The sequence below is a fragment of the Anomalospiza imberbis genome, chromosome 3 (genome assembly GCF_031753505.1).
Source record: "Anomalospiza imberbis isolate Cuckoo-Finch-1a 21T00152 chromosome 3, ASM3175350v1, whole genome shotgun sequence".
Taxonomy (NCBI): Eukaryota; Metazoa; Chordata; class Aves; order Passeriformes; family Viduidae; genus Anomalospiza; species Anomalospiza imberbis.
Genome location: NC_089683.1, coordinates 43,818,044 through 43,844,101, shown reverse-complemented (window position 1 = coordinate 43,844,101; position 26,058 = coordinate 43,818,044). Strand labels below are relative to the sequence as shown.

The window sequence follows — 26,058 nt, the reverse complement described above, 5'->3', positions numbered from 1 at the left end:
TCTCCAAGGTGGCTTCCTCCTTCCTGCCTGTGTTACCTTGCAGGGTGTTCCAGGAGTTAGGTGGTGGCATACCCAAGGTGTCCCCTCCCATACCCTGAAACACTGGGGTAAGGCTGGCCAGGAGCTCATGTAAGCACCTGGTGTGAACCATGCTCTTCACAGAGCACTCGTCAGGTGTTTCACAGAAAGCCTCACTCATGACTCACACCAGAAGTGGGACATGTGTGGGATCTTAGCCAGGGGGATTGAGAGTCACCTCTTCCACATTTCAGAAGAGTGATGAAACCATTTGGCTACAGGTTGGGAGTGAAGTGGGGACATGACTGGATGTGACTGGACATGTGACTGGGACACATCTTCATAGCTCACTCTTTTTTGAGAACATGTATTAGAGGGGTGAGGTGAGGGAAAGTAAATGGAAGTTTTCTGTGACAAGAAGAGTAGTAGACACCCCTTCATGCAGATGTCTGTACAATTGGGAAAAAAAAATTCTGCCTTGTATTAGCAGAGGTTGTTAAATACTGCTATTAATAACTGCATGCAGAGCCCTGTGTTAAAACAAAGCTGGCATATACGCATCCTCAAATATTTCGATACAGAATGATGAGCTAATGCTGTCCAAGTCACTAATAACACTATATGTAATTTAGAGAAGGAATTTCCAGGTAATGAAAAATGACAGCACTTTCCTTTCTAAAATGAAATCTCTCTTCAATTCAGTTTAAATTACCATGAAATAGATATATACAAGCTTACAGATTATGGAAGTAGTAATAAAGATGGGATGAGGCTTAAATACCAAAATCTTTTCAGGCGAGAGAATAACCTAAATGTCTAAATGTCTGATAGCTTTAATGTCCAGTGTATTCTCACAGAGAATAAGTACCAAAAGCTATAATCCTCCAGTTCAATTTCAATAGCTGAATAGGTTTTGGGGTACAATTTCTGCAGCACTGCAACTATGATTCAGGTATGAATGAATAATTTCCTTCTCCCTCCTCCCAACAATGACTTATATAACTAATTTTTTTTTCTGAAGGTAATATCCCAAAACTAAGTGAGCATAGGTGCAAAAGAAAACTCCCCAGTGACATGCAGTGTGTTTTTACCACGCAAATAAAGCAAATCTCAAATGCTCACTGTAAATGCCAATGTTATGTTTTATTTTTAATCAAGTAATTCTTTTAAACCTCACAATATCCATGACTGACAGGAAAAAAAAGACATTAGGCATGAAATGAGGATATAAAATACATGATATGTAGAAAGGCAATCAGTGCTTTAGTCCCTCAAGACAGTAAACAGGTGAAATGACCTTCAAAACTTCAACTCAAGGCTTTTTTTCTTACAACATAAAATTCAAGTGATTTTTCTTTTATTTCACCTTGTAAACAACATACAAGTCACAATGGACAATGAGGTAATCTATACTACAGAAGATAATTTAAAAACACTAGATAAGACACAGTATTAAAGACATATAGAAATCAGTGTTCACTTTGGTCTCTAGTATGGTTATTGTTATTATTATTACAAGCAACACATACTAGTTAAAGCCAGTCTGGTGATGTTTGTCAGACAGTTGTTGCTTAACTTAGTAATCCAAGAGGTAGTCAAAACCATTATCCTTTGTCAAGATATTCATACATTTGGTTCAATGACAATGGTAGCAAATACCTTGCTACTTTTCAACATTCTCAGAAAAATACTGCCACAGCTGCTGACACACAGCTCTGGTTTATACAAAAAAAAAAAAGGTGTGTGTTAATAGATCAACCTCTTATTATCAGTCAAAAGTTATAACAGGAATAATACAACCACTGGATCTTAAAGAGGCTGTTGATAAAACTAAGCAAAATAAGATTGATGCATTTAACAAGGCTCTGCTTGTTTCTAAAACAATACTCAAATCTTATTAAGACTTCTAGGAAATTAAAATCAGTGCATCTGCACCTGTACACATCTTCCCAATTACTTTTATATCTAGCACAGGGGAATACATATATATTTTTTACGATAAACATTTCTTACAGATAAATTAATTAAATTAAATTTAAGACTCCATGCAATTTCCCATGTTTTTTTATAATTCTTCTTACAAAGAATGGTACAAGATCTATAAGAACTTTTTTTAATGGGGTTCTATTAACAAAACTAAGTTAGTAGGAACCAAGCAGGAACTCCAAGATAACACTGGTGCAGAATAAAATGGCTGAAAAAAGGTGGCCTGCAATGGGAAGAGGTAGGATCCAAATGTGGTATTTGGCACTCCCTGAAAGCTGGCTAAAGGCAAAATATTGCAAATGGTATTACAATGCCAGATCTACCATTAACTGTAGCAAAAAGTTATTTGGCTCTTCCTCCAAATACAAGTCTTCCTCATGGCCTATCTTTTGTAATGTGTAATTAAATATCGTGACCTCTCCTTGGGGAAGAGTAAAAAAAATCTCACAATGTCCCTTACAATTAAATCACATTGAGCATTTTGGGGTGGGGGAAGGGGAGGGAGGGAGATTCTTGCTTCAGGTTTAACCTTATCTCCACTATTGTTAGGAGAAAAATACATCTGAGCAGATATTCAAACTATTTCTACTCAAACGAGTTTTATTGTGGAGTGCTCTGGCAAGGACAGGCTGGTGAATAGGGGGAAATCTAGCCTGAGCGAATGCTGCCAAATATTAATTTTGTCCTTAGGCATGAAGGAAAAATCCCAAACTCAGTCTGTGCCTCCTCCTTTTAAAGGTTCTTTGCTTATCTGGAGCAGCCAATTGAAGGAGTATAGCTAGATTTTCTCCTACTGCAGCCCAGTGCTAAGTAGTTACCTGCTGCAGCTTATGCTGCTATATGTTTAACTTAGGCATGTACATTTTTATCTCTTCTGGAGCTGTATTTATTCCCATGAACAGTGCCCATAATCCTTTGGACAGAAAAATAAAAACTTCCAAAGAAATGTTTGGAAAGGTCTCAAAATTTCAAATGGATGCTTCATTTTAAGTAAGTATTTACCATAATGTCTGTAATGGTGAACTAACAGTCACATATTTAGTACAGATAAAAAGTATGTACCATAGATCAACAGCCACCTTTAAGGCCACAGCAGCACAAAGGTGTGTTCATGCAGTAGATATGAGGTAGCCTTTTGCTGTAAACAGAATAATTTTATTGTCACCTATGTAAACAAAGTGGGCTTGATGCTTTTGTGTTTTTATTCTTCCCCCTCCACCCCCATCCCCCATCCCTCCCCTCCTAGAAAAGCCAAGCACCAGCAACTCCAACCGGAAGTCAGTGGGAGCTGTGGTTGCCCAGCATCTCTGAAAACAAAGACCCTGTGAATGTAAAGACACAAATGCTCACATAAGCAACCAGCACATAATACCACTTCATCATTTCACAGGAACTTATAATACAAAATGCTGATATCTGATTATCAGAAACGTAGGTCTACGTCAACTCAGAGGTAGTTACTAATATCAGTACATAATACTTATACAGAGATAAAAAGGTCTAAGACTATTTGGTTTGTTCTGAGTAAGCAGGTCTGTAGACTATTCTGTAAAGAAAAAACATTACATGGTATATTCCCTGAGCAAAGTTCTTTGTCCTGAGTATGTTATGTAACAGTGATAACATTCTAATATATAAAAATAAAACCTTAAGCTTTCAACAATAAGATAGGGTTTGGTATGTGCTCTTAGCAGTTCAGTCTGACTTTGGTGCACACAGTGATTTTGAACAGCACCAATAAAAATCCACATGTTGAAAACATTTCCTCATCTCAGCTCTGAACTTCTTACATATAAACAGGGAATGACCAGTTTTCAAATCCACAGTTGCCTATTTCTATAAGGAACTTTGGTGTAAATTTTCAAAGTGACCTAAGTTTTGCATCTTTGCTGTTTAACCTGGTTTTTACACCGACTAGAAGGTTAAGCAATGCCACTTTGATTTGTCTACATAATTTAAATAAGTTTACTATCCTTACGTAAGGCAAGGACGTTCTCTATAGATATATCACATTCAATATCGTCAAAGGTAAGCTTTGCATTAGCATTACTGAGAACTTCAGTACAAACCTTGAGATTCTTGCAAACACTGGCAAGGAATTCACACAAAATAATTCTCTCGAAATTGTGCCCTTCACTGAGGAGTTTGATGTCTACCTGTTCACTGAAGCAGCAGCAGCACCAGTAAAAGTCTCATCTGCCAGGACAAGTGGGAAGGGGAAAGGCCACGCACTGAGCCAGCTGCATACCTGTTGTAACCATCAGCTGCAGAGGAGTTACCATGCTAAGACTTTGGCTCGCTGTAGCCTTTCATGCAGGCTGTTTCTTTAGTTTGATTATCCGAGCTTAAACCTACCCGACACTTTCAAGCTTTAACAGCCTGTGTTTATTGCCAATGTTAAGGATTATACAGGTTTCTCTAATTAACTTACATCCACAATGGGATTTGTCAGAGTACGTTATCTTACGTATGACTTGGTAATTCAAAAGTTACAAATGGAAAGCGACTTGAAGTTTTGATAGGCTCCAACTCTATTAACCCCGAGCAAGGCCCGCAGCCCAGGGAGTCTCACTCTGAGGCCACCAATCTTCCTCCTCTTTCACACAGAAGCGTGTGGTCCTAGGGCACTCTGGACCAAGGCTGGTCAGCTGCAACCCCCAGTTCACAAGAAGTAGATGATGCCCAGGGCTTCTGGCAAATCTGCAGGTCCCTTCCCTCAGGCTGGTCTGCACCCATGCCGTATCATCATTGAGGGAGGATAGCTGAGCAACTCCAATGCCCATCAACCTTTTGTCTTAGGAAACTATTCAGCCCAGGATCTCATTAGCTTTGCATTTTGTTTTCTTTAAAACTCAAATGGACAAGAACAATAAAAATCCCTAGGGAGTTCTCTCCATGGTATTTCAACAAGAAATAAGGGGGAAAACCCTTCAAATTGAGGGACACTACTTGGGACCAAGAGAAATTGCTGCTGCTGTGGCTACTACTGCCACCAAGGTACCCTAAATGTTCACAGTATACAAATGGCTAACTAGGATGGCATCCTGGCACCACTCAAAAGGATCTGTTTGGTAACAACTTACACATTCTCCCCTACACAACAGACATCTAAATTACAGTTACAGTCATATTAATTTAACAAAACCTTTTGAGAAACCATCACAGAAACTACACATTCATTGTCTTTTCTGGAGCTTTAAACTCCTCACCAACAAAGGGTGGTGGCAATGAGAGTCTTCTTGAGTCATGAAACTGCCCTGCACTGGCATGGGGAGGGGAGGGGTTTTGGTACTTTGTGGAGTTGAAAAAGGAAGTAATTCAAATTGATGGTATGGGGGATGTCTTATTATCTTTAGTACCATATGGCAGCTTTGAAATAGGAAAGTATCCTTTGGTTCACAAGAGACGTAACAGTCTTGATCTCAGTTCTTTGTGTGGTTTACCAGGTTTGGTTTGTTTCTAAGTGAAATTTCAGAAAACTGGGTTTTCTTGTTTGCTTTCTGAACACTTCTGGAAACAGGTTCTAGGAATAAGTTCAGGAACATTGGGTACTGTGACTTTTGCTTCACAGTAATGTTTGGTGGGATCTGGAGAATGGTCTGATGGAAAAATATATATTTATAGATATGTACACATACACACACACGCATGCACACTCACACAGACACACAGAAAGGAAAATGTAATGCACCCTGCTCATATGTATTTTGTTTGGAGTGATTTGTCTATCAAAGGTAAAAAAAAACAAACAACAAAAAAAACGAAAAAAACCAACAACAACAAAACATTCACAGTTCCTCAACAGTAGTTAAAATTCCAGGTCAGCTACTGATAATGAATTATTTCCCCTGTATTTGCATGAGGTAGACATCCCAAGAGGGTAAAGAAAACGGAACATTATGAAAAATGCATTAAGTTTTTTTCCTTTTTTGAACAGAAGGCCCCTTTCTGTTTGGTTCTTCAGGTGATGCAGACAACTTACTCGACGACACTTCCTGTGGTGACCTGCCCGAGCGCTCCGAGATCTCCGACCTGCCTTCCTGAGAGTACGATGGAGACGAGAAGCCGTGCGTTCCTCCCCCTTCTCTCAGGAAGGCAGAAGTGGAAGGCTGTGGTTCGGCTTCATGTCTTCCCTGAGAACTAGTGGGCTGCTGCGAGACAGTTTTATGGGGGCAGTTAGCCACCATGTGCATGATGCTCTGACAGTAATGGCACTTCTTTGGCTGCGGAGGTAGACTACATTCTTTAGCGTGGTGGTCGAGGCCACCACAGTTGTAGCATCTAAAACCAAACAGAGACAGAGATGGAGTTATGCAATGCAGCGTCCAGCGGGAAGGTTTCCTGCGGGCCCGGGCCCGGGCCCACTAGAGGGCACCAGATCTCCAGCCATCGCCGCTCCGGTGTCCCTGCTCGCCCCGGGACCCGCGTCCCGCGGTCCCAGCGCGGCCGCGCCGAGCGGGGATGCTCCGGCTCGGCCGCTCCCGGAACCAGGTCCCGAGGGACGCGGTGCTTGCAGCCAGGGAAGCGCAAGCCCGAGGAGGGCGCGGTGCCCGCCACGAGCCAGGACTGGCTCTGCCCCAGGGCCCGGCTCTGCCCCAGGGCCCGGCTCTGCCCCAGGGCCCGGCTCTGCCCCAGGGCCCGGCTCTGCCCCAGGGCCGGCACCTCGGCTCCTCTGGCTCAGCCCAGGCACGGCGAGCAATGGCTTCGGGCCAGTGGGGACACGAGGTCTGTAATGGCACTTAGGGGTTCGATTCCAGATAAACTCAGTAAAGCCCCGGCAAGAGTCATGAATCTGTGTTGGTGTGTTTCCTCTCAAAACTCCCAGCCCACGTGCACGCGGTTGTGGCCGCGGTGCCGCTTTCCGTGGGATGCGCTGCCGGGAGCCGAGGGATACAGAGGCGCCCCTCCAGCCGCACGGACACGGCTTCTCCCACACTCCTCAGAAATGGCTGAAGCCCACAAAACCTCTTTATTTAACCTTGTTAGCCAGGGGAGTCCTGAAGAACTCTCCAGCAATTGCTTACTGAATCCTTTGTAACACACACCAGGAACACCAGTTATTGGATTACATTATTCTAACATACGATACAAAGAAATAATTACACGCCTTTGGTATGGTGACCTTATGTGCACCACTGAGTTTTCAACTTTGGCTGCTTTTGTATGGTTTCTGTTTCTTTGTTTTATAAAACTTGCACTGAATGCATAGACATTTCATTTCTAAAAACCAAACATTACTGGAAAGAACTAAACCTGTTTTTGTTTTTTTTTTTTCTTTTTGCATTCCCTTAACCAACTAATTAAAAATAATTATTTCACAAATACTTAGGTCTGTGGAGTCAATTTAAGGATTAAAAAAAAAAAGACTGGAACTGTAACTATGAACAAAATACTGCAACGTGCTCCAGATCAAGCCCACATAAAGATATGTTACATTTTCAGATGCCTGAAAAGTAACAAAGCACCGTTTGACTATTTCACCTCGTATTTAGTAGTGTCCCTACTAGTTTATACAATATCAAGATGTTTAATCCAAGCAAGGCTTATGTACAGCCAGATTCTCATCTACTGAATTTGCTTTACCTTGCAAAGAAATGCTATTGATAAAACCATATCTTCATTTCCACAGACAAATGAAAAAACAGTACAAGTTGCTCATGGCTTGCTGCATGTCATCATGTCCTACAAGACTGACCAATAATTTAAAGAAGTTAAATAATGAACAGAACTTCATTATCCTTTCAGAAATCATTGTGATTTATTGTTGTATCTTCCCTAAAAACAAGTAAGAAGAAACCAAGCCCAGTTTGGCTTGGCAATGAACTCTGCACTGTTACAACAACTGCAATAACATATTTTAGGTGAACTGGTTCCATTTTGATGTCACCACTGCACTGAAGTTTGATGTGATTTTTCAGTGGAATTTGAAGACAATGCTTACACTACTCTGCGTGCATATACTACAGACTAACCCATGAAGACAAACACAGTCTAACAAAGCTTCCCTTGAATCACAAAGAAAATAACATGCACCAGCCCCATTATCACTTAGTATTGATTTCCCTAGCACAAGAAGGGAAATGACATACTAAGTACATTGTAAAATCCAAACATCCTGATCTAAGACCAAAACATCAAGCTTTTTTCTCCTATGGTAAAAAAAATAATTTTCAAGTTATTAAACACTATCCCTCTGACTACTTTTTGCCAAATCATTGCAGTATTTTCAAATTAGTGACCCCCACTTGACAGTATGTTCAGCATTCAGTCTTCCTAACCGGCATTCAGCTGTGTTTCCACCACAAGCTTTCTACACACCTTCTGGAAAAATTAGTAAGGAAATAAGCCTTGCAATTAGAGAAATGAAACAACAGCAGGAAGTAAAAATCTTTTAAGTGTTTTACTTTCTTCCCTTCCAATAAATACATCTAAGGATTCACAGATGTGGTACTGGTTGTAGTTTAGGTTATATTAGAGAATTATGTTTATTATTAACTTTTTCATCAGTTTCTAGCAGTGTACTTGTTCCTGGGATAAACACATTATATAACATAGTATAGCACAGGAGTGTGCAGGCATTCTGGAAATTGTGTTTTTTATCTTCATTCAGAACATGGAATTTTATGGCTGTGAATGCATCAGCACATTTCTTCCTTAATATCACATCTGTTTAGAACAGTTAAGAAAAAAGTTTGAAAACAGGGCAAAGGGCCTCAGTAGCAGGATAGGCAATAGCCACGGACAAATCAATTTAATCAGTCACCATGGTACGCTCCGTGTTATCCAATTCAGCGGACCATTTCACCTCACCAACTGGCAAAGAACCTGCTGTCAGGGTCCCTGCTCTCACTCAAGCAGCCCCACTCACCCTTTACATATATACTCAATCAATATATTCTATTTGCAAAATATTGTAATTCCTTGCATTTATCTAAACTTTCACTGAAATGTCACTGTAAAAGAAAAACTCTGTCAGAAGCAGTTGTGATTAAACTGCTGTTTTGGCTTTTTGGGGATGTTTTTCATTACCAATCAATTCAAGCATCTGGGTAAAGTGACACATTAGAGTATATATGTGCCAGCCGGGGTGTGCCTGGACTTACAGAGGAGGGTGGTATTTATTCAGTTCTTTTAACTATTAATTCATTCCTTGTCAATCACTCTTACCAGGAGAACAGATCACACCTTCCTCTGAAATTCCTTCCATTTCCAAGGGATTTATCCCAAAATGGAAGTGGTCAGCCACCTCAGAGCTCACAAATGACAGCATGGCATCATCCCCAGGCATTAACCCTTTCCTGCCAGATGCTTCAGCCCTTTGCTCCTCTCTGCTGTGTGTACTTATGCTACATCACGAAAGCTGAGAGCATGATGTGCACATGGGAGCTCACACATTCACCTCTGCACCTACATACATATACAGAACAATACACAAGCTGACTCCTGCCATGAAAACTGACCAATTCTCATTTGACTCTGCTCTCAGAAACTCTAAATTACTGCAACCACAGCAAGTATCTCTTCTCTTCCGAAGCACCATGGAAATAATGTATGTTAGCTTAAATACAAGTTTATATGTAAATTCTACTGTGAGATGAATAAAACACAAAAAGCCCTTAAATGTGCAATTATAACAGAATCAGCATTTACAAAGAACAAAAGTAAGGATTTGTTAAAATAGGATTGTCTTTCTCACAGTAGGCTTCCATGATTTGCCAGCTAGCTTCAGGCTCAAAAATATAAAGAGATGGCAATTATCCTAATGGGAAATCCTTTCTTCTCTATAGAACTGACAGGAAGGTGAATCAGGGTGATTTTTTAATATAAAAAAAGATGAACATCTTAATAGAGGAACACCTTGAGGAACTTGTCTAGCATTGTATTTCAATACTCTCAAAAAACTGTAACAATAATACCTACTAATGAAGAAAGAAGAGAGCATATAGCAAGGTTAAGAAAACCTCCTAAATTCTCCTTCACTATGGATTTGTGATTGCATAAAACTATACGTATTAAAGGAAACATGAAGAAGCTTACAGATTCCAACATAAAATATGCTGTATTAATTGCAAAAAGCTGATGACTGAAATTGATTAGAAGTACTCAATTTCACAACTAAATAATACTATGTAGCTTTTAGCCTTTTTCCCTTGTTCCAGCAATCAGATACTCCTACTCAGGAAGCACACCCTAGCCCTAAACTTTTAAAATAACAATACCCTTGGCCTTGCAAATATGTTTTCAACAGTAACAACTCAGATGGGTTAAGCAGCACTAGTAAAACACAACTGCTTGCTTCCTGGAGCTGTTTTGCAATATAATTTAGATGATAATCCAATACATATGACAAGTAGAGAATAATATATGTAACCTACCAGACTGTTATCTGTTGAGAGGAAAAAACTGTAAAATTACCCTAGTGACTGACTTGGGGATGGGGGAACAGGGAATAAGGGGTTAACATCTATCAGGGATAGGAAAGGGAGGGAAGGGGGTACAGAGGAAGACTAAAATAAGGGGGAAGTCAGAGTAAGACTAAAATAATTCACCAGGATATACCCCACACCAATTCTTTTGTTATTCCTTTCTGAATGCCATTAGACTACAAAAAAATGATTCTTGGCTAACAATACTCCGTCTTGCAACATTAATGCCTTGAAAAATGGCATGGAATTCTGGTAGTGTGTGCATGTGAGATGCTGTTACAATACACTGAATGCAACTGTGCAGTTAAAGCACAAAGTAAATGTTTAAAATCGTACCTAAATGTTCTATCCTTTTCAGCCATTACTTTCACAACATACCTAAAGAAAGGCAGATAGAACAGGCAGCAGATCACTTAATTTATTCTATTTTGTAAATGGCTGTAAAGAGAAGTTAAACTATCCATGATCTAACAGAAAAATGGGTCTTAGACATAATTAAGATTTCCACTGTTTAAGGCTTCTGTGACTTGTCTTGAAAATAATGCCAGGAAATACTGCAAAGGGATGCTTCTCACTACCTGGATGTGACACTTTAAAAAGCTCAGATTGCTTGCTCAGGCACCACCTGGGACAAATGAGAAAGACCTCCAACACCTCAGCAGGTGTTGGAGGATCCTCAGAAAGGATCTTCTGGACTGTGGAGGATCTGCTGATTTCAAGTTGTCTTTGTTGCAGCTTGAAAAGCCAGGTTGGATGGGCCTCTGAGCAACCTGGTCTAGTGGAAAGTGTCCCTGCCCATGGCAAGGGAGGTCGGAACTATATGGTCTTTAAGGCTCCTTTCAACCCAAAGCATTTTGGTGAGCTAAGGAGACACACATAAAATGAGTGGAATGTGCACTCTGCTTGTGCTCTCTGACAGGGTAATGGATGGGATGTTTCTGCTCACACATGCATTGCTGGGGTTTACACCATTCTAGTTATCAACCTTTAATTCTTAAGCTGCAGCTGAATGCAGGAGAGAATACAGCTAACTTTGAAAACTCTCTAAACAGATATTAGAATTAAAAGTACTGAATACTGAAATACTACTGAAATAATAATTAAGGTCAAGTGAAATTATCTTGTTAACTAAACTAGAGAAAGGAATATTTACCATCTTCATCAGAGCATTTATGGCTTGTCCATCAAGCAGGCTCACAATGAGGCAGAAAACCTCACTAGCACCCACATTTACCAATCCATGGGAAAAAAATCAGTTTAATTTAAAAACTGTGAGTATTTTTAATCAAGGATGTTGTAAAACAGCATATTATCAATGCAGAAAATGGCACACTGGTGCCACATTTAGGTTTGTGTTGGTCCTGTGAGTATTTGCTACCCTGAACTTCTCATTCATGCAAAACACTGTGCAGAGGCGACATGCTGGGAAAGTTAATTGCAGGCTGGCATTCTTCAGTGAAATTCAGTTAGGAAATTTCCTGTGCTTTACTAGCTTTTTGAGATATTTAACAGAAATATAATTTAAAAAAGATAACCTCTTAAAGAAAAACAGGATGAAATACAATAAAAATGCTCATCCATCTATTCATCCTGTGACTCCTACGACTCATGATAACATACCAGAGATCCAAGACTTTCAATTTTGTGAGAAAAACAAGGACCATCCATTTTTTCAGCCTCGCCTTCTTTCATTTTACAGATAGCCCCATCACACTGACACAAACCCACACTGTCAGTGAAGCTTCCAATAACACAGGGTAGAATATTGATGATGTTTACTCTTGTTACAAATAAATAAATAAAAATGCTCTGTTGTAAACTCATCAGATCGACTAGTTTTCTGTGGTTAGTTCTAAATCAATCTATTTTCCCCAGTGTATCACAGAAGTAATATCAATAGGTTACGGTCTTTTGTTGCTCGGGTTTCCCCTCCCCCTTCCCCCCAACAAAGAAGCTGACAAACAACGTGAGGCATTTGCCTGATAAATCAGGCCTGTCAGGATACAATTCAGCTTAAGTTCAGGAGGAAATAAAATTGTTTAAAATCTGCTAATACAATTTTACTGCAAGATGACGGGGGTTTGTTTTGCTTTTCTTTACAACCAAGAACAACAATGAAACAGAAAGGTGGTTCAAAAAGCACAAAATGCAGCTTTTTCTCCATAAAAATGGAAAGGACTACAGAGAAAGCAGATCTTAAAAAATAACTTCAACAACGTAGTTTCCATTCTTCCTTTCCACAAAACCTCATCTCAACCATCCACTCAGCTCCCTTTACAGGCATGGAGGAAAATTATTTTTCACAAAGTCACTCAAAAATCCTTAGGAAATGCATCTTCATGGAGGAATTATTTGGATGCATTTTCATTTATTACAACAGAAAGGTTTTCTTTATATTAAGAGCTAAAAAGTCCTGAAATAACAATTTACAAGGTGAAGTTTTGTTTCTAAATAACATGAAAGATGGTTTTGCTCCTATAGTATCAATATAGCATGGAAAGAATGTGTATCTTTTAATGGCTTTAACCCATTCAGCTAAAGCAGATACAAAATCAGTGATGGTTTAAGGAAGTTATGTTTTAAACACTCATATATCACACACTTCAAACATGAGATGATTTCAAGTAAGTCTACTACTGTTAATTGTTTTGCACTATGAAACCACACACACAAATACTCTCAACCACAAATTTCCCTTGTAAGCTTTAATTTCTGTGGGAATAATAAAAGAACACAGTTTTTCAACAAGAACAGCTCTGTATGCAGTAATTTTTTTAAAAAGGACGTATTTTCCACAGTTCCTGCTGGTGGAAAGGCTGCCCGGGCTCTGCTCTGGGCATTGCTGCTGCGTGTAGCCACTGCGTGTAGAGCCAGCTGGGCTGCGGCGCTGGGCGGGCGCGGGGGTGGCCAGAGCTGAGCAGACCTCGGCTGCCTGTGTCTGAAAGCACTGCTCCGTGCCCCTGTTTACAGAAGCCTAGCTCGGTAACACTAGAAGCCTTTCACAGAGGTGGCTTGAGCCTCCTGGCCATGTGGATAAGGATGCACGCTGCATAAAACCGGCTCAACTCTTTCTGGGTCAGTGAGGTGCTGGTCATGAGCTAAGAGGCATGCCTGACCTTATCTGCCTCTCAGCAGAGCTGGTTCCAGGGTTTCCACATCCACTGATCAGTTAATCCACAGATGAGATAAAAAGGCAGTAGGGAATCAGTTGTTAAAAATTGCCTTTTCCATTTTGTTCCTTATTTCATCACTAATATTAACAGCAAATACAACAAATACAGCAAGCACAAGTGACGCCAACTCACAACAGCAGGAAACAGCAAATGGCATCCTGGCAGTAGGCTGGAGCACTGAAGCAAGCCGTGGTAGAGAAAGAGGAGGAAGAAGGTTGTTCTGGAAGTTCATAACCTATTCTTCCTCCCCAAATACCAGTTGTGAGTGGTATGACTTTAGGTACCTCATAGAAATCAGTTTCACGCACAGAGTTTCGGAAATATCTGGTGACAGGAGTATGGACTGACTTAGATGCTAGCCTTGAAATGGATTCTCCTGTTACATACACCAAATTAGATGACTTGCATGAATACAGGCTTCACGAATGTTAAGGATTGCAGGATTTAACCAACAGCTCACGTTTTCATTTCACTCTTCAGAAGCAAAGGGATGGTTACTGTCTCTATGACACACTCTCTATAAGGAGACCACGCCAGCTATCTCTATAGGGGTTCTTTCCAGAGCTAACGGCACTGATAAAGTCACGTCACATGAATCACATGGAGGGCTTCCTATCCCAAATGTGGAACAAAAGGGCATCAAACATGGTGTTTGGTTTTGCTTGAAATAGCATCTGTAAGTTCACACATTCAATACCCACAAGAACAATTAAGTAATTCAGATGCTCTGTAGCCACACTTTAATGGTAAGGAAAATCCACATCACTCTGATTGCACTGACTGAGAAAGGAAGCAGCCACCTTATTCACTTTTCTGAACTTGCGCCTTAAGATGTCCAAAATGGACTAGCTTCATGTATTGACATTATTACTAAATGCATGGGCCGAGCATTTTCTGTAACACATTTTTAAGAGGCTTTCAGTATCTTGGGGAAAAAAAAAAAAAAAAAATTTTGCAACTTTCACATTAAAATGCGGAAGCAACAGTAAAGCGTGAAAAGAGGATTTTGGCTGCAACAGGATTAAGTCTTATATGTTAAAGCTTTTAATTCCCACCTGAGGCAGGTATTCTTGTCTCACACTGCCTGATCCCTGAGCATTAAAAGAAAAATAATGCCATTTTTACTATTCTGCCCTATTTCGCAACCGGATTTATTCTCATCATTAATTCTCACTTTTAATTGTGTACATAAGAATAAAAAGCACATTTATGCATATAAAATTATTGTTAATTGAGAACTTGGTGTTCCTTTTTCCTTGTTTGGCCTCAGGATGGCAAATCACATGCACATGTTTAATACTTATTTCTTGGAATTTTGTTAATTCTGAGTACAGTTAAAAATAACGGAACATAAATAGTTTCCCTATATGTGGTAAACTAGATCACTTTATCCTCTTGGTTGGGATGAAGTGATATCATTGCAGTAAAATTATAACAATGAAGTTAATAAAAGTTTTCCTAAATATTGCTAGTTCCCAGAAACAGAGCATCTTAATGGTCTTAGTTCTGATCACAGTCACAAGGGTGTAGATCCAGAGCAATTTTGATGACTTCACTGAGCTTATTTTCTGTTATCTTTAATAATGTAACACAGAAAATTTCCCACTGTGTATGAATTCTGAAAAGTCGCACTGCAGTAGCCAAGGCTGGTTGCAGAGGTCAGGCTGATATAAGCTGTGAGGCCATGGAGCAATGTAGGCTGAAGCTCCTTCGTTCCACCTGCAAATCTGTATTTACTGGTTGATGTAACATTTGAAAGCAGAACACAGCATAAATCACAAAGAAAATAAAAGAATTGTGGCAAGACTAGAGGAGTGATATGTCTTCTGCCCATTTTTGCTCAGCCTTTCAGCCTAAGAAAGAAAGAATGATCTCAAAATTAAGGATATTTATAGGCCAAGGATCAGTTTTTCTAGCAGGACTGATGAACTCTGAATTAGGAGATTTGATAAAACAGGAACCCTACACTTAAATAAAATGTTTGAAAGCAAAGAACAATTCAGGTAAGAGCACCCCAGTTGTGATCATGGCAGGGGAAGAATAGATTACAAGGTGGACATCGAGTAAAGCTACCACAGGAAAACACAGTGGACATGCTCACTGAACACAGCACAACCAACTTCTGTAGTTTTGATCAGAAATTCACACCCAAGCCACAACTTCAACTATGAAAGCCCCGAATTTACAATGTTGAAAGCAGTCACAAACCAAAGGAATGATTAATGCCAGCATCATGTCTGTGTTTTAACAGTTCATTTATACTCTGAAACAGCCCTCCAGTTATCCACTAGCACTCACTGTGCAAGGCAGGAACACTGTACATTAAGAGTGGAAGTGCACAGAGGCAGAAAGGGCAACATATTTTAATGCAAACCCTCAAGTTGCTAGTGATAAATGAAGACCACTGGTGGGGGTGGAAGAAGACATGTGTCTCTGCAGTCACTCAGTGAAGTGTGCAAAGGCCACAGGAAGGAATTGGGGAATGGTTACAAGGGGATTGGCTACAAGTTCTTCCAATTTGGAAGGAAAATCTTGTCTTCCAGTGAAATAGAGGATTGATTACTCAGTTATGCTGGTAGCCTGTCTGCTCTCCTCAGATCCCAGGCTCTGGGGCACATCAGAAGACACAGAAAGGTGACTGTGACATACTGCAGAGGACAGGAATGGAATATATAACATGTCAAATCCATAGGACTTCATTAGCCCTGACTGAAACTCAGTTTTTTCCTGCTTTAATGATTATTTACCATACTGCTACAAGGTTATGGAGACAATTCTTACTATTCATTGAGCAGTTAATTATTCTAGTGACAGATCTACTGCAGGGAAAATTTAGAGTATCCTTCTGTCACAAGACCTTAAAATATCACAGCTAGGGCAGCAGATTTGAACTCATAGCTAGACAGCAAACCAAATTTATTCTTTTTTTCATTCTGGATAAACACTCAGTGCTTGAGGGAGAAGGGAGCTCACTGGCAGGCAGTGTGAGGGAGCACAGGTCCTCAGCATCAGGCTGGAGCAGGGCCCCTCCCATCCAGTCGGTGTCCTCCAGTGGCAGTGTCCTTTCTCACAGCTGCTCCTGAGGGGTGGCAACATGGGTGCCACAACCCTTAGTGAGCACAATAACTAATTGTACTGGGTGTTGGTGTTGGATATCTGTATCGCTGCACCACTGGAAAAACCAAATCACCAGTCTTAGGAGCTGCTTTGTAGCTGAACTCCTCACCCTCTGCACCTGATGGAATCCCAGAGCCTCCATCACTGCCTGTCCTCATCAGGTACGGTCTCCCCCATATCTTCTGCTGCTTCCATCATTGGGTATAATGCTCTTGCAACTGGTCCCTGACCAGTTCCCCAGAGAGTGAAGATGAGAAACCCGGGTGTCTTATCTACAACCTACTAATCCTCCTTCAAAAGCCTGAACAACCATCTGAAGATTACAGCAACCTCCTGATGGAGGGAAGATTTGCATCCAAACTTGTCTTTCGCACTGGGGGAGGTATGTGGTGAACTGGGGGACCTTTTGAGTAGAAATGTGCTCACTAGCTTGAGCCATACAAGTGAAGAGGAGAACTCTGAAGCCAACCTGGTAATTCCTGAGGGACTCAGCTCTAAAAACTAGAGCACAGAGTTGCTGCTGTCCAGTAAAAAACCCAGCTGACACAAAATGCAGACAGCAAGTTAAATTTGACATTTGAGTCTCTTGGTAGCACCTAAACATCATGTCTAGGAACCAAATGCCTTTTGTGAGCTTGGAAATAATCACACCTGAACAGTGTTAGCCATAGAAGACAAGGGACTGGACCTTTAGAAATCTGTCACTTCCTACAATATTCCTGGATACTTCCAGGAGCAAATCAATTGTTTATTAAACCAACCTTACTCTTGAAAACCTAAAAGGACTTTGCTCCTAATCAAGATCCCTTAGGTTCTCCTCCTTAGAACCCTTCTATTCAAAATATCCAAAATTCCTGGAAATACAAAATTCCACATAACCACAAAATGAAGGGAAACGGTGTCTGCCACCCAGGATTCTGGATTTCAAGCACAGTCCACAAACTTCCCTTATGAAAAGTCTCATCCTTCCCAGGCTCAGAAGCTGGTGATAAAAACTTCTTTCTCAGACATAGGCAGTCTGTGTGATACAGTTAGGTATAATCAAACATTTATGTATTTAAATTTAAATATTTATTATTTAAATTTCTAAGTCCCACTGACTTAGAGGTAAGCAAGGTCCTCATAGCTTAGAAGATCTGAGTCTGTACCCCTCAGGATTATACACCAGGAAAGTTATGGTAGAACACAGGACAACCATATGGTGATCAGGCCATTCACTGAACTAGTGCAGGAATCAAGCACATCCTGCAAAATACATAAAATTCCTGATTTTGAAACTGTTCTCTTTGTTACAGCTATTTTACCACTGTCCAATTATTATCATAAAAAGTCACAGACCAGTTGAGAAAGGTAATTTCAATTACATCAGAAACATTACACAGAAAATGAGCTTAATTGGACTTCACAAAAATGCTGAAATCCTCTCCACAAGTCTTTTATATTCCCTGTTGGCAGGCAGCACAAATTTGAGAATCAGATGAAGAATGCACACACTTTCTAAATGATGAAAAAATCTAAACTAGAATGTTCTCAATAAGCCACCATGCTTAGATTTCATTCCAGTTTCCTGCAAAGCTTTGCACAGTGAGTGCCATCGCTGCTTGCTGCCTTGGCAGCATCAGGAGCCGTTCCCAGGGTGCCCTTCTGTTTTCATACTCTGTACTGCAAAACAAGCCAGCAACAGTGTGCTGTGCCAGGCAGAATGCAGGGAGTGTCAGGGATCCCACTCCAATGCTGCAAACTGTCCAGAACCATCAGCAAGTGACCAGGGCTCCAGCTCAACTATTTTGCATTGCATTCACAGCATTTCCTTGGGTAATGTAAAAATAAATGGAATATAATTACTGAGTAAACAGCCCCCTTTCCAAGAAGAATTCTCCCAAAGGCATATGAACTGCTTTCAGAAACTGCTAAGGATGATCCCGGTGATGATCCTTGCAGTCACTAAAATGCTAGCCAATTCTCAAAGGAAAAAAATCAGTTAATTCACTTTTTTTTTTCCCAGTTTGTAGCATTTATTTAGCTTGCTTCGTATCACACCTCCATTTCTGAGACAAAATCATAAATCATTGCATCGGCACAACTGTGGGTGTGATAAACACTGTCAGGAGGTGGGAGGGAGTAGAATAAGCAATGCAATTCCCATTGTCCTCAAACACCCTTGCAGAGGAACTATAATGTGGAATGGGCACACTGTCTGGGATTTATCCCTGGTCACAGCACACACATGGCTTTCACACAAATCTATATTGGATTTCTATCTGGATTCATGAATTTGTCAATATCACAATATTCCATCTGATCTCCACTAGCAGGTCTGTGTATGTGAAGAGTGGATGAAAGAATCACACACACCAAGTCCAGGCAGAAGATGCAGATGTTCAAGTTAGTTTTGTGTGGCTGTGGCTGAATTTCCTTTCAGTTAGAGACAATGAACTGGAAAAGAACTTAACGGACAAAAAGTAGCTGAGCTGTGTGCTGTGAGTCAAATACACTCTAAATATAGTGCACAGAGATGCTTAACATCCCTCCTCTAAGGAAATAGGTTTTTACACCATTCTTTTACATATTCCCCATAAATCAACCAGCCCCATTTCAGGCTAACTAATGCTTTTTTAATGAACTGTCCCTCCACTCACACAGAGCATAGCTGGGGTATTTCCCACTTCATGCTCATGCAAGTTGCAGCTGCACATATGCTTGTACTTGCAGCCTGACTATCTTCCTTCTACCACTTCACAGGTTCTGCCTTGCTGTGTTACTCTTTCTTCATTTTCCCACCAGTGCAATGTTTCGTGTGGAAGCACTGCACCTGTCACGGCTCGGCCAAAATAGTTCTCTATTTTCCTTTTGAAGCTATTGTTAAGGTAGGGCTTGAGTCAAAAGCTGCTTATGGACAGACTAATGGACTCTCCTAAAAAGGGAAAGGAGAAAGGAATGTCAATGCTTTGTCACCAATTAGATGACTTCTCAGCTCAATTTATTTTGCCTGTAGTTACCTCAAATTCAGTGGGGGCAGGAAACCTTTGAGAGGAGGCAACTTGGCAATTTTGACATGCATGTCAAATATACAGTATTGTAAATTTGTAAAATTACTGCATGTTACGATAATCATAGCTACAATTACAGCTATTACAGACCGATGCAAATAGTCAGAAACTCAAGTGTCATGTTCAAGGATATTCCTGTCTTTGCAAAAGAAATGAAAAGGCAGCATGGAGGGGCCATAAGGGTGGGTCAGAAAGCTGAACAACTGCGTAAGAAGAGGAATAAACAAGAAGAGGGTCATCCACACCAAGCCCCTTATTAAAAGCAAGGGAGGCCATCATCAATAGCACTGTCTCACCTGCTGGAAAAGCCTGGAAGGCACAAAGCAACTGTTTAACCCTAGTGAGGCTGATGCCAACACTTCTGCAGCATGCTCAGGAGGAAGTGTGTCCCATCACAGCAGCACTGCACAGCTCACTAAGGAGGAAGCTCAGTATGGCACAAGCTAAAGGCCTTCCCATGTGAGACTACTGACACTGCCAGGATAACTGTGAGTACACGATGTCCACTGGTGTCACGGTATGCAAGTTCAGTTGTTTAACTTCAGGAGCAGTATTAAGTTCTGTTCCACTACTGAACTCACAATTCATGGTCAAAGGCAGCCAAGATGGCCAGGTCATCCAGGGCAACACTTGCTCCATTCTGAGGAATGCCTTGAACACCTCTGCAGCAACAATACTCTATCCCCACTCTGTAAATTACCTTAGCTCTTTACCATGGATTTAACTGCTCAAATGCTTGTCTTAGAGACAAAACAGCTTTAAAATTCAACTATCAACTTTATCAACTCATTCATTAACAAATTTTTTTTATTCAAGAATGGGACACCATAGAGAATGCTTGGGGGTTCCCTTAAATGTGTCAAAGCTGAGACAAAGAACCTGATTTCTGCAAAATGCTGGGATAATTCCCATGCCTTATTACACTCAATGGCATAGAAGTTAACAGGCCAACATACCTGTTGCCTCTCTAGAGCAAAAGTTTTTTAAAGGTTATTATCTGCCATGCTTAACTATGCTATTATCTAAGTACTTTGGTGGCTCTGAAAGAAGAATGCTTTACAACAGAATACACTTATATGTATTAATATCCCTTTTAGCTTCAAAGTGCAGTTTGATGTTTTGATGTTTTCATACCAGAAATGCTGATGTAAATATTTCTAGGGCCTCTAATAATTTATGCTGTTACTGAATCCAGCCTCTAATATTACTGTGCCTGTAAATTACTTGGAGTAAACAGTATTTTACTGCAATTCTAGACTGTTGACAGGATTTTTAAAAAATTATTTAGAAAAAAATTCTGCACTTGGAAATAGTACTTAAAAACGATCTAAAAGCTACCACTCTATATCTTTGAAAGAGTAGCAATACCAAATGTGCTTACCACACATCTTAGGTGACTCTTGCCGCGTGCGTTTAGAGTGGTGCTCCTTTCGGTCTGGCTCCAAAGTTAAAGCATCTGAAGTGTAAATTGTGTGTGACACAGCCAAGGAAACCCACTTTACTTTAACCTTGTTAATGGCGAGCCAGATGGAACCGCTGAGGCCACCCATTGTTCAGGTTTGCATTTTTTTGTAATGCCATGGTGTAGGTCCACAGGGCCTCATGAATTCCCCTCCTCTGAATATATACTGTGCTGCTAAAGACACTGAAAGGATCAAGCTCTGCTCTAAGAGCAGCTGGCTTTGTATTTTTTTAATGGTTGTTAGCAGCAGCAGCAGGTCCATTCTACTCCCCTATTCTTCCTCTGCCCTTCTTAAAATCCTGATCTGTTGGTTCTTGAGGGAAACCAAACCCTAACTCTGACCTATATAGCACATCACACATTACCTCAGGGTCATTACCCCAAAAATTCATCAAAAGCCTCAGATTCTCCCTCCCGTGCAGCCTCAGATCCTGCCCCAGCAGTTCTTAATCACTCAAGTAATCATCACTGACTTCATCAACAGCCAGGTTGTAATTTCTTTCCTACCAAACCCAGGTAACCTGTAACTTCAATAATTTTTGTTAATGACCATTGCCTTCCAAAAATTTGGTCAGATTTCCCTGTCTGGACCTCTTTTGTGCCTTTAAGATGAAAAAGGAAGTAAGAGGAGTTTGAGCAAAGACAGCGCACAGCAGATGACTCAGCCTGAGAAATAAGAGGATGCTTGCAAATTGTTAAATGCCATGACCCATTTGTACAGCGTTTGTGATGTAGAAGACGATACCTTGCAGTGCCTGTGCAATGATGCAGAATTGTCAAACATTTGCTGATGAAAAGCTGCAACACATGACTTAACAGAGGTAATAGAAAACCCACGAGACTACACCTGGCTGCTTATAAGGTTTCCAGTTGCTGTGCAAGATAACATAATTTTGGGAGAGGGAAGTACTGTACTGCACAGGATGAGAAAAGCACAAAGCCATCTCTCCAGCCTTTTCTACCCAATGGGCCTGCCATCAGGGAAGCAAACTGCATCTCAGGAAAAGCAGGCAGCAGCCAGGAATTACTGAATTGCACCACTGAGCACCAGACAGTGTGCCTCCCTCTTTGCAGAGGACTTGACAGTGCAGTTAGCACAACCTGTGAATGGCACTAGAGGGATGCTGCAAACTATTACCTGTTCTTACAGAAACTATGCAAAGGCTTTGGCAACACTGAGGCTGATCAGGCTATTAAAAGAGCTAAGAAACCATAATCAATGCTTTAGAGCAAATTTCCTGATCCGTTCAAAGTGGCTTGCTTTTGCACTACACTGGCAGAGTAAGGAAGGGAAGGAAAACCTGATTCCCAGGCCAATGGCTCATCTGGTATAGGAGACATCCTATTCATTGGAATCTATTATACCCCTGCCATTCCCAGTTAGTCTGTGTGCCTTTATGAAAGGGAGTCAGGAGGCACCTCAAGCTCAGCAGTGCTTAGCCTGCTGTAGGCATGAACTGGAGTAAAGAATCATGGACCTGATTGTTTATCCTCTTTCCCCAAACTGCTCTAGATGCTGTCAAAGAGCTGCTTCCACTGTTCTACAGGTTTTGCAAAACCAGCAAAATTCCAGCCAAACTCTTTCCTAGGGTTCATGTAACCTGACACAAAAACTTGGGGGCAGCCATGGCTGGCAGGAAAAGGAGAAGATCAATCTACCCCAATGACCAAGGGCAACCACAAGAGACACACCAGCAAGAAAGGCAGGATAGGCAGGACATGATAGCTTCTGCTTTCCCCCACAAATGTCATGTATGAATTCTGTCCCTTACCCCTTTATCTTTTACATAAATAGTAGTGTGCCACTTAGGAAAGTTATTTTTAACTGGAATATTTATTTAATATGGTTGTGTTTAAAGGCTATCTATGTGGTGGTGCTGCCATCAGTGGGAGATACTGCACAAGGCACAGAACTTTTATATCCACCGTGTTGTTAAAACCATTTCTATTTCTAAATAATAAATTACAGGGGAGGGTTTAAAATCAAGTAAAGCTCAGTAAGCTATTTTTCACCTATTTCAGAGTTTATGTATTGAACTTTCTTTTAACTAATAATTTTCCTTTGCACATTGTAACAGTTCATTTTTTAAGGCCAGACCACCTTTAGTGCATTTCCATTGTCTAAGAAAATTATCTAGTTAACAGAATAGAAATACTAGATAAAGTAAATAATAAAAATAAGGCACAATTTGGAGCTGATAAACTAACATTGCACTTCATCCACTTTTTCTAATTTTCCCATGTCTTCTCTATTAGCAGGATGCAAAGCTGTCATAAATATTTTGAGATTGGACAGGATTGATTGCCATTGCCTGCAGTTCTTATGTCCCTTTTTCATGAACATTCTTTAGTCCTAAGTCCATATCTCAAAGCAAAAGCTGTTAATAACCCTGGACTGATGTGACACTCAGTGCTTTAGCACCCTAGGATGGAGATTATGTGACCCCCTTGATTTCAGCATGTTAAGCTTCCTTGAAGCTTGTTTCTTTCAGAGGCAGCTGTCTGCATTTCCATACCTTACCCTTGCCTCTTGCCTCCAGAGCTTAAATCATATGCATATCAGTCAGAAAAAATAGCTGCAAAATTATTTTCCTATGAAATCTTGCAGAATTAATTAGTTCAGCTGGTAACTTTCCTCTGTTGATGATAATGACAACAAGAAAACCATAAGCTGTCTTATAGAAAGGAAAGTCATCAATAAATCAGGACTTTATTTGCCAGTAGCACATTCTTTGTACAAAAGGAACTCTGAATAACATTAGTATCACTCTAGAGCTTTACCACCAATTAATTTTTTTAAGTGAACTGGTTGTTTGATTGGAGTTTTTTAAGATACCTGTTCAATTTTCTTAGTAACTGGGGGTGATTGAAAGATTCACAATAATGCTGGTTTACTATCTCAACATCACAAAATAGCATTTTATAACTTACTTCTATACTTGAGCAGCACTTATGAATTCTTTGATAACTCACTGATTCCTAGCAATGACTAGGAAAATACACATACCTGGAAATACCAGGGAATATATATTTTCCTTTTTTTGGAAGCCTGGAAACCACAACATTGAGTGAATTGTAGACCGAGTTTCGCGAAGTTACTGACACTTAGGTCTGCCTTCCAGCATTACAGTACTACTAACTTCAAGTGCTGATTGTATATAATCCTTCCCATTTGGGGAGAAAACTTCTTTTGAAGATCTGTCATTAAGAAACCTAATATATTAACTTGTCCTGTATGACATAAAAACACTCTGTAATTGGTGAATGTGGTAAAATCAGATGGAAAGAATATGATTTTCTGTTACTGTATGTGAAATTTATGTTATTTTTTTCGTTGTCATGAAGAACGCAGGCTATAATTTTAGTACATTTAAGTTCCCAAGTGAACCTCTGAAACTGTAACACCCTTCACGTAATATGATTGATGTGAAATAGCATAACACTACAACAGGAAATGCTAGTTTTAGTACGTATCTCCAATTGTCTTCACATCGTTCACAGCACTTCAAACTAAATGCAACAAGAAGCAGAAAAAAATGAAACAGATTGTTTAGTGGAAGCTGGCAGGGAAGGAAGAGCTGTGATGACACCACACACTGACTCCTCCAAGCCTACTGCTTGCATTTTGCAAATTTTGAGGAGCGGCTGCTGAAAGGCAGGAAGGGAACTGAAAAATGACCACTGCATGCGTACTAAAACGCCAGCCTGGAAGTTAACAGTGAGTCAAGACTGCAGCTTTTAAAGGCTGCTCTCCGGCCCCACAGGGATGTCAGGCACAGAGCTGAGGAATGCCGCTTACCTTCCCAGTCAGCTGCCAACTTCCTGGTACTGTACAGTTTCACAGACAAGTTAATGGTGTGGTGGCACCAAAGCATCTAAAATAGGTAGGATTGCTTTTTGCATCCTGTCTTCATTCCCTGGCCAGGAAAACCACAAGCTGCAGCCCTGCTAAAAAGCATGGAGCATCGCTCTTGTGGGGAGCCGCGTGAAGCAGGATCTACTGGCAGTCTGACAGAGGAAGCTCAAATAGAAAAGACCTCGCCTGGGGCACTCCCCAAACCCTCTGCGAGGTCTTGCTGATGCCTAATTATACCTCTGGCCTTTTAGAGGCCAAACCCAACTCCCTGCTGGGTTTTGTGTTCCTGACACTTTCCTCCCATGAACCCTGCTGGCTCTTAAATCACCACCTGCCACCAGTGAGGGCAGACTTCCTATCGCTCCTACTGCAGAGGCCAAAAAGCTGCGGCCAGCAGGGAATGTCTCCGCCACGCTGAGCAGAGAGCACAACATGTTTCATGCCGAGCTGCCCGTAGGGCTTCTCGCTCCACATAAACCCACCGAGCGCCGAGCTGTTACCGAGAGGCGTCCCCCGCTCTGTCACCTCTCTACCCGTTTGCTGCTCGGTACCTCTTATTTTTGCAGGATTAGTTTTTTCTCAGTTACGCTCCCTGAAGTGGCTCTCAGAGGAATTAGATCGGCACCGGCGACCCTGCAGGCAGAGGACCACAAGGCTGCCTGTGGGTGCTGGGGGGCCATGGCAGCTGCCCAGCCACGGTAATTCAAAACTGCGCCCTGGCAGAGACCTGGCTTCAGAGTCACGGGCAGCATCCCTTTCTTTTAAAGTCACAGTTCCCCTTCACGAAAAAATAATAAATAGGGATTCAGTCTGTTAACGCAGTCCAGAACACTGGAGATTCCCATTACTTCAGCTTGTACAGCGCAGTGCAGAAAAAAATCAACAACAGCTAAAAAGCCTCCTATGTGGTATACGTAAAGAAGCATTGCTTTACAATGCTTCTATATACATAAATAAATAATAATATACA

At 40.8% G+C, this 26,058-nt stretch overlaps 1 protein-coding gene across 3 annotated transcripts in view; it reads right to left on the bottom strand.

The window, feature by feature from the left end:
- Positions 1-1,140: 1,140 nt before the first annotated feature.
- The window catches only part of LIN28B (lin-28 homolog B), a 99,537-nt gene continuing 74,619 nt past the window's right edge, over positions 1,141-26,058 (bottom strand). For all 3 annotated transcript variants that reach the window (XM_068184165.1, XM_068184166.1, XM_068184167.1), the window contains one exon: positions 1,141-6,285. In XM_068184165.1, the coding sequence (XP_068040266.1) occupies positions 5,916-6,285 (370 nt within the window). In that variant the 3' untranslated portion in view covers positions 1,141-5,915. The remainder of the gene's footprint in view (positions 6,286-26,058) is intronic.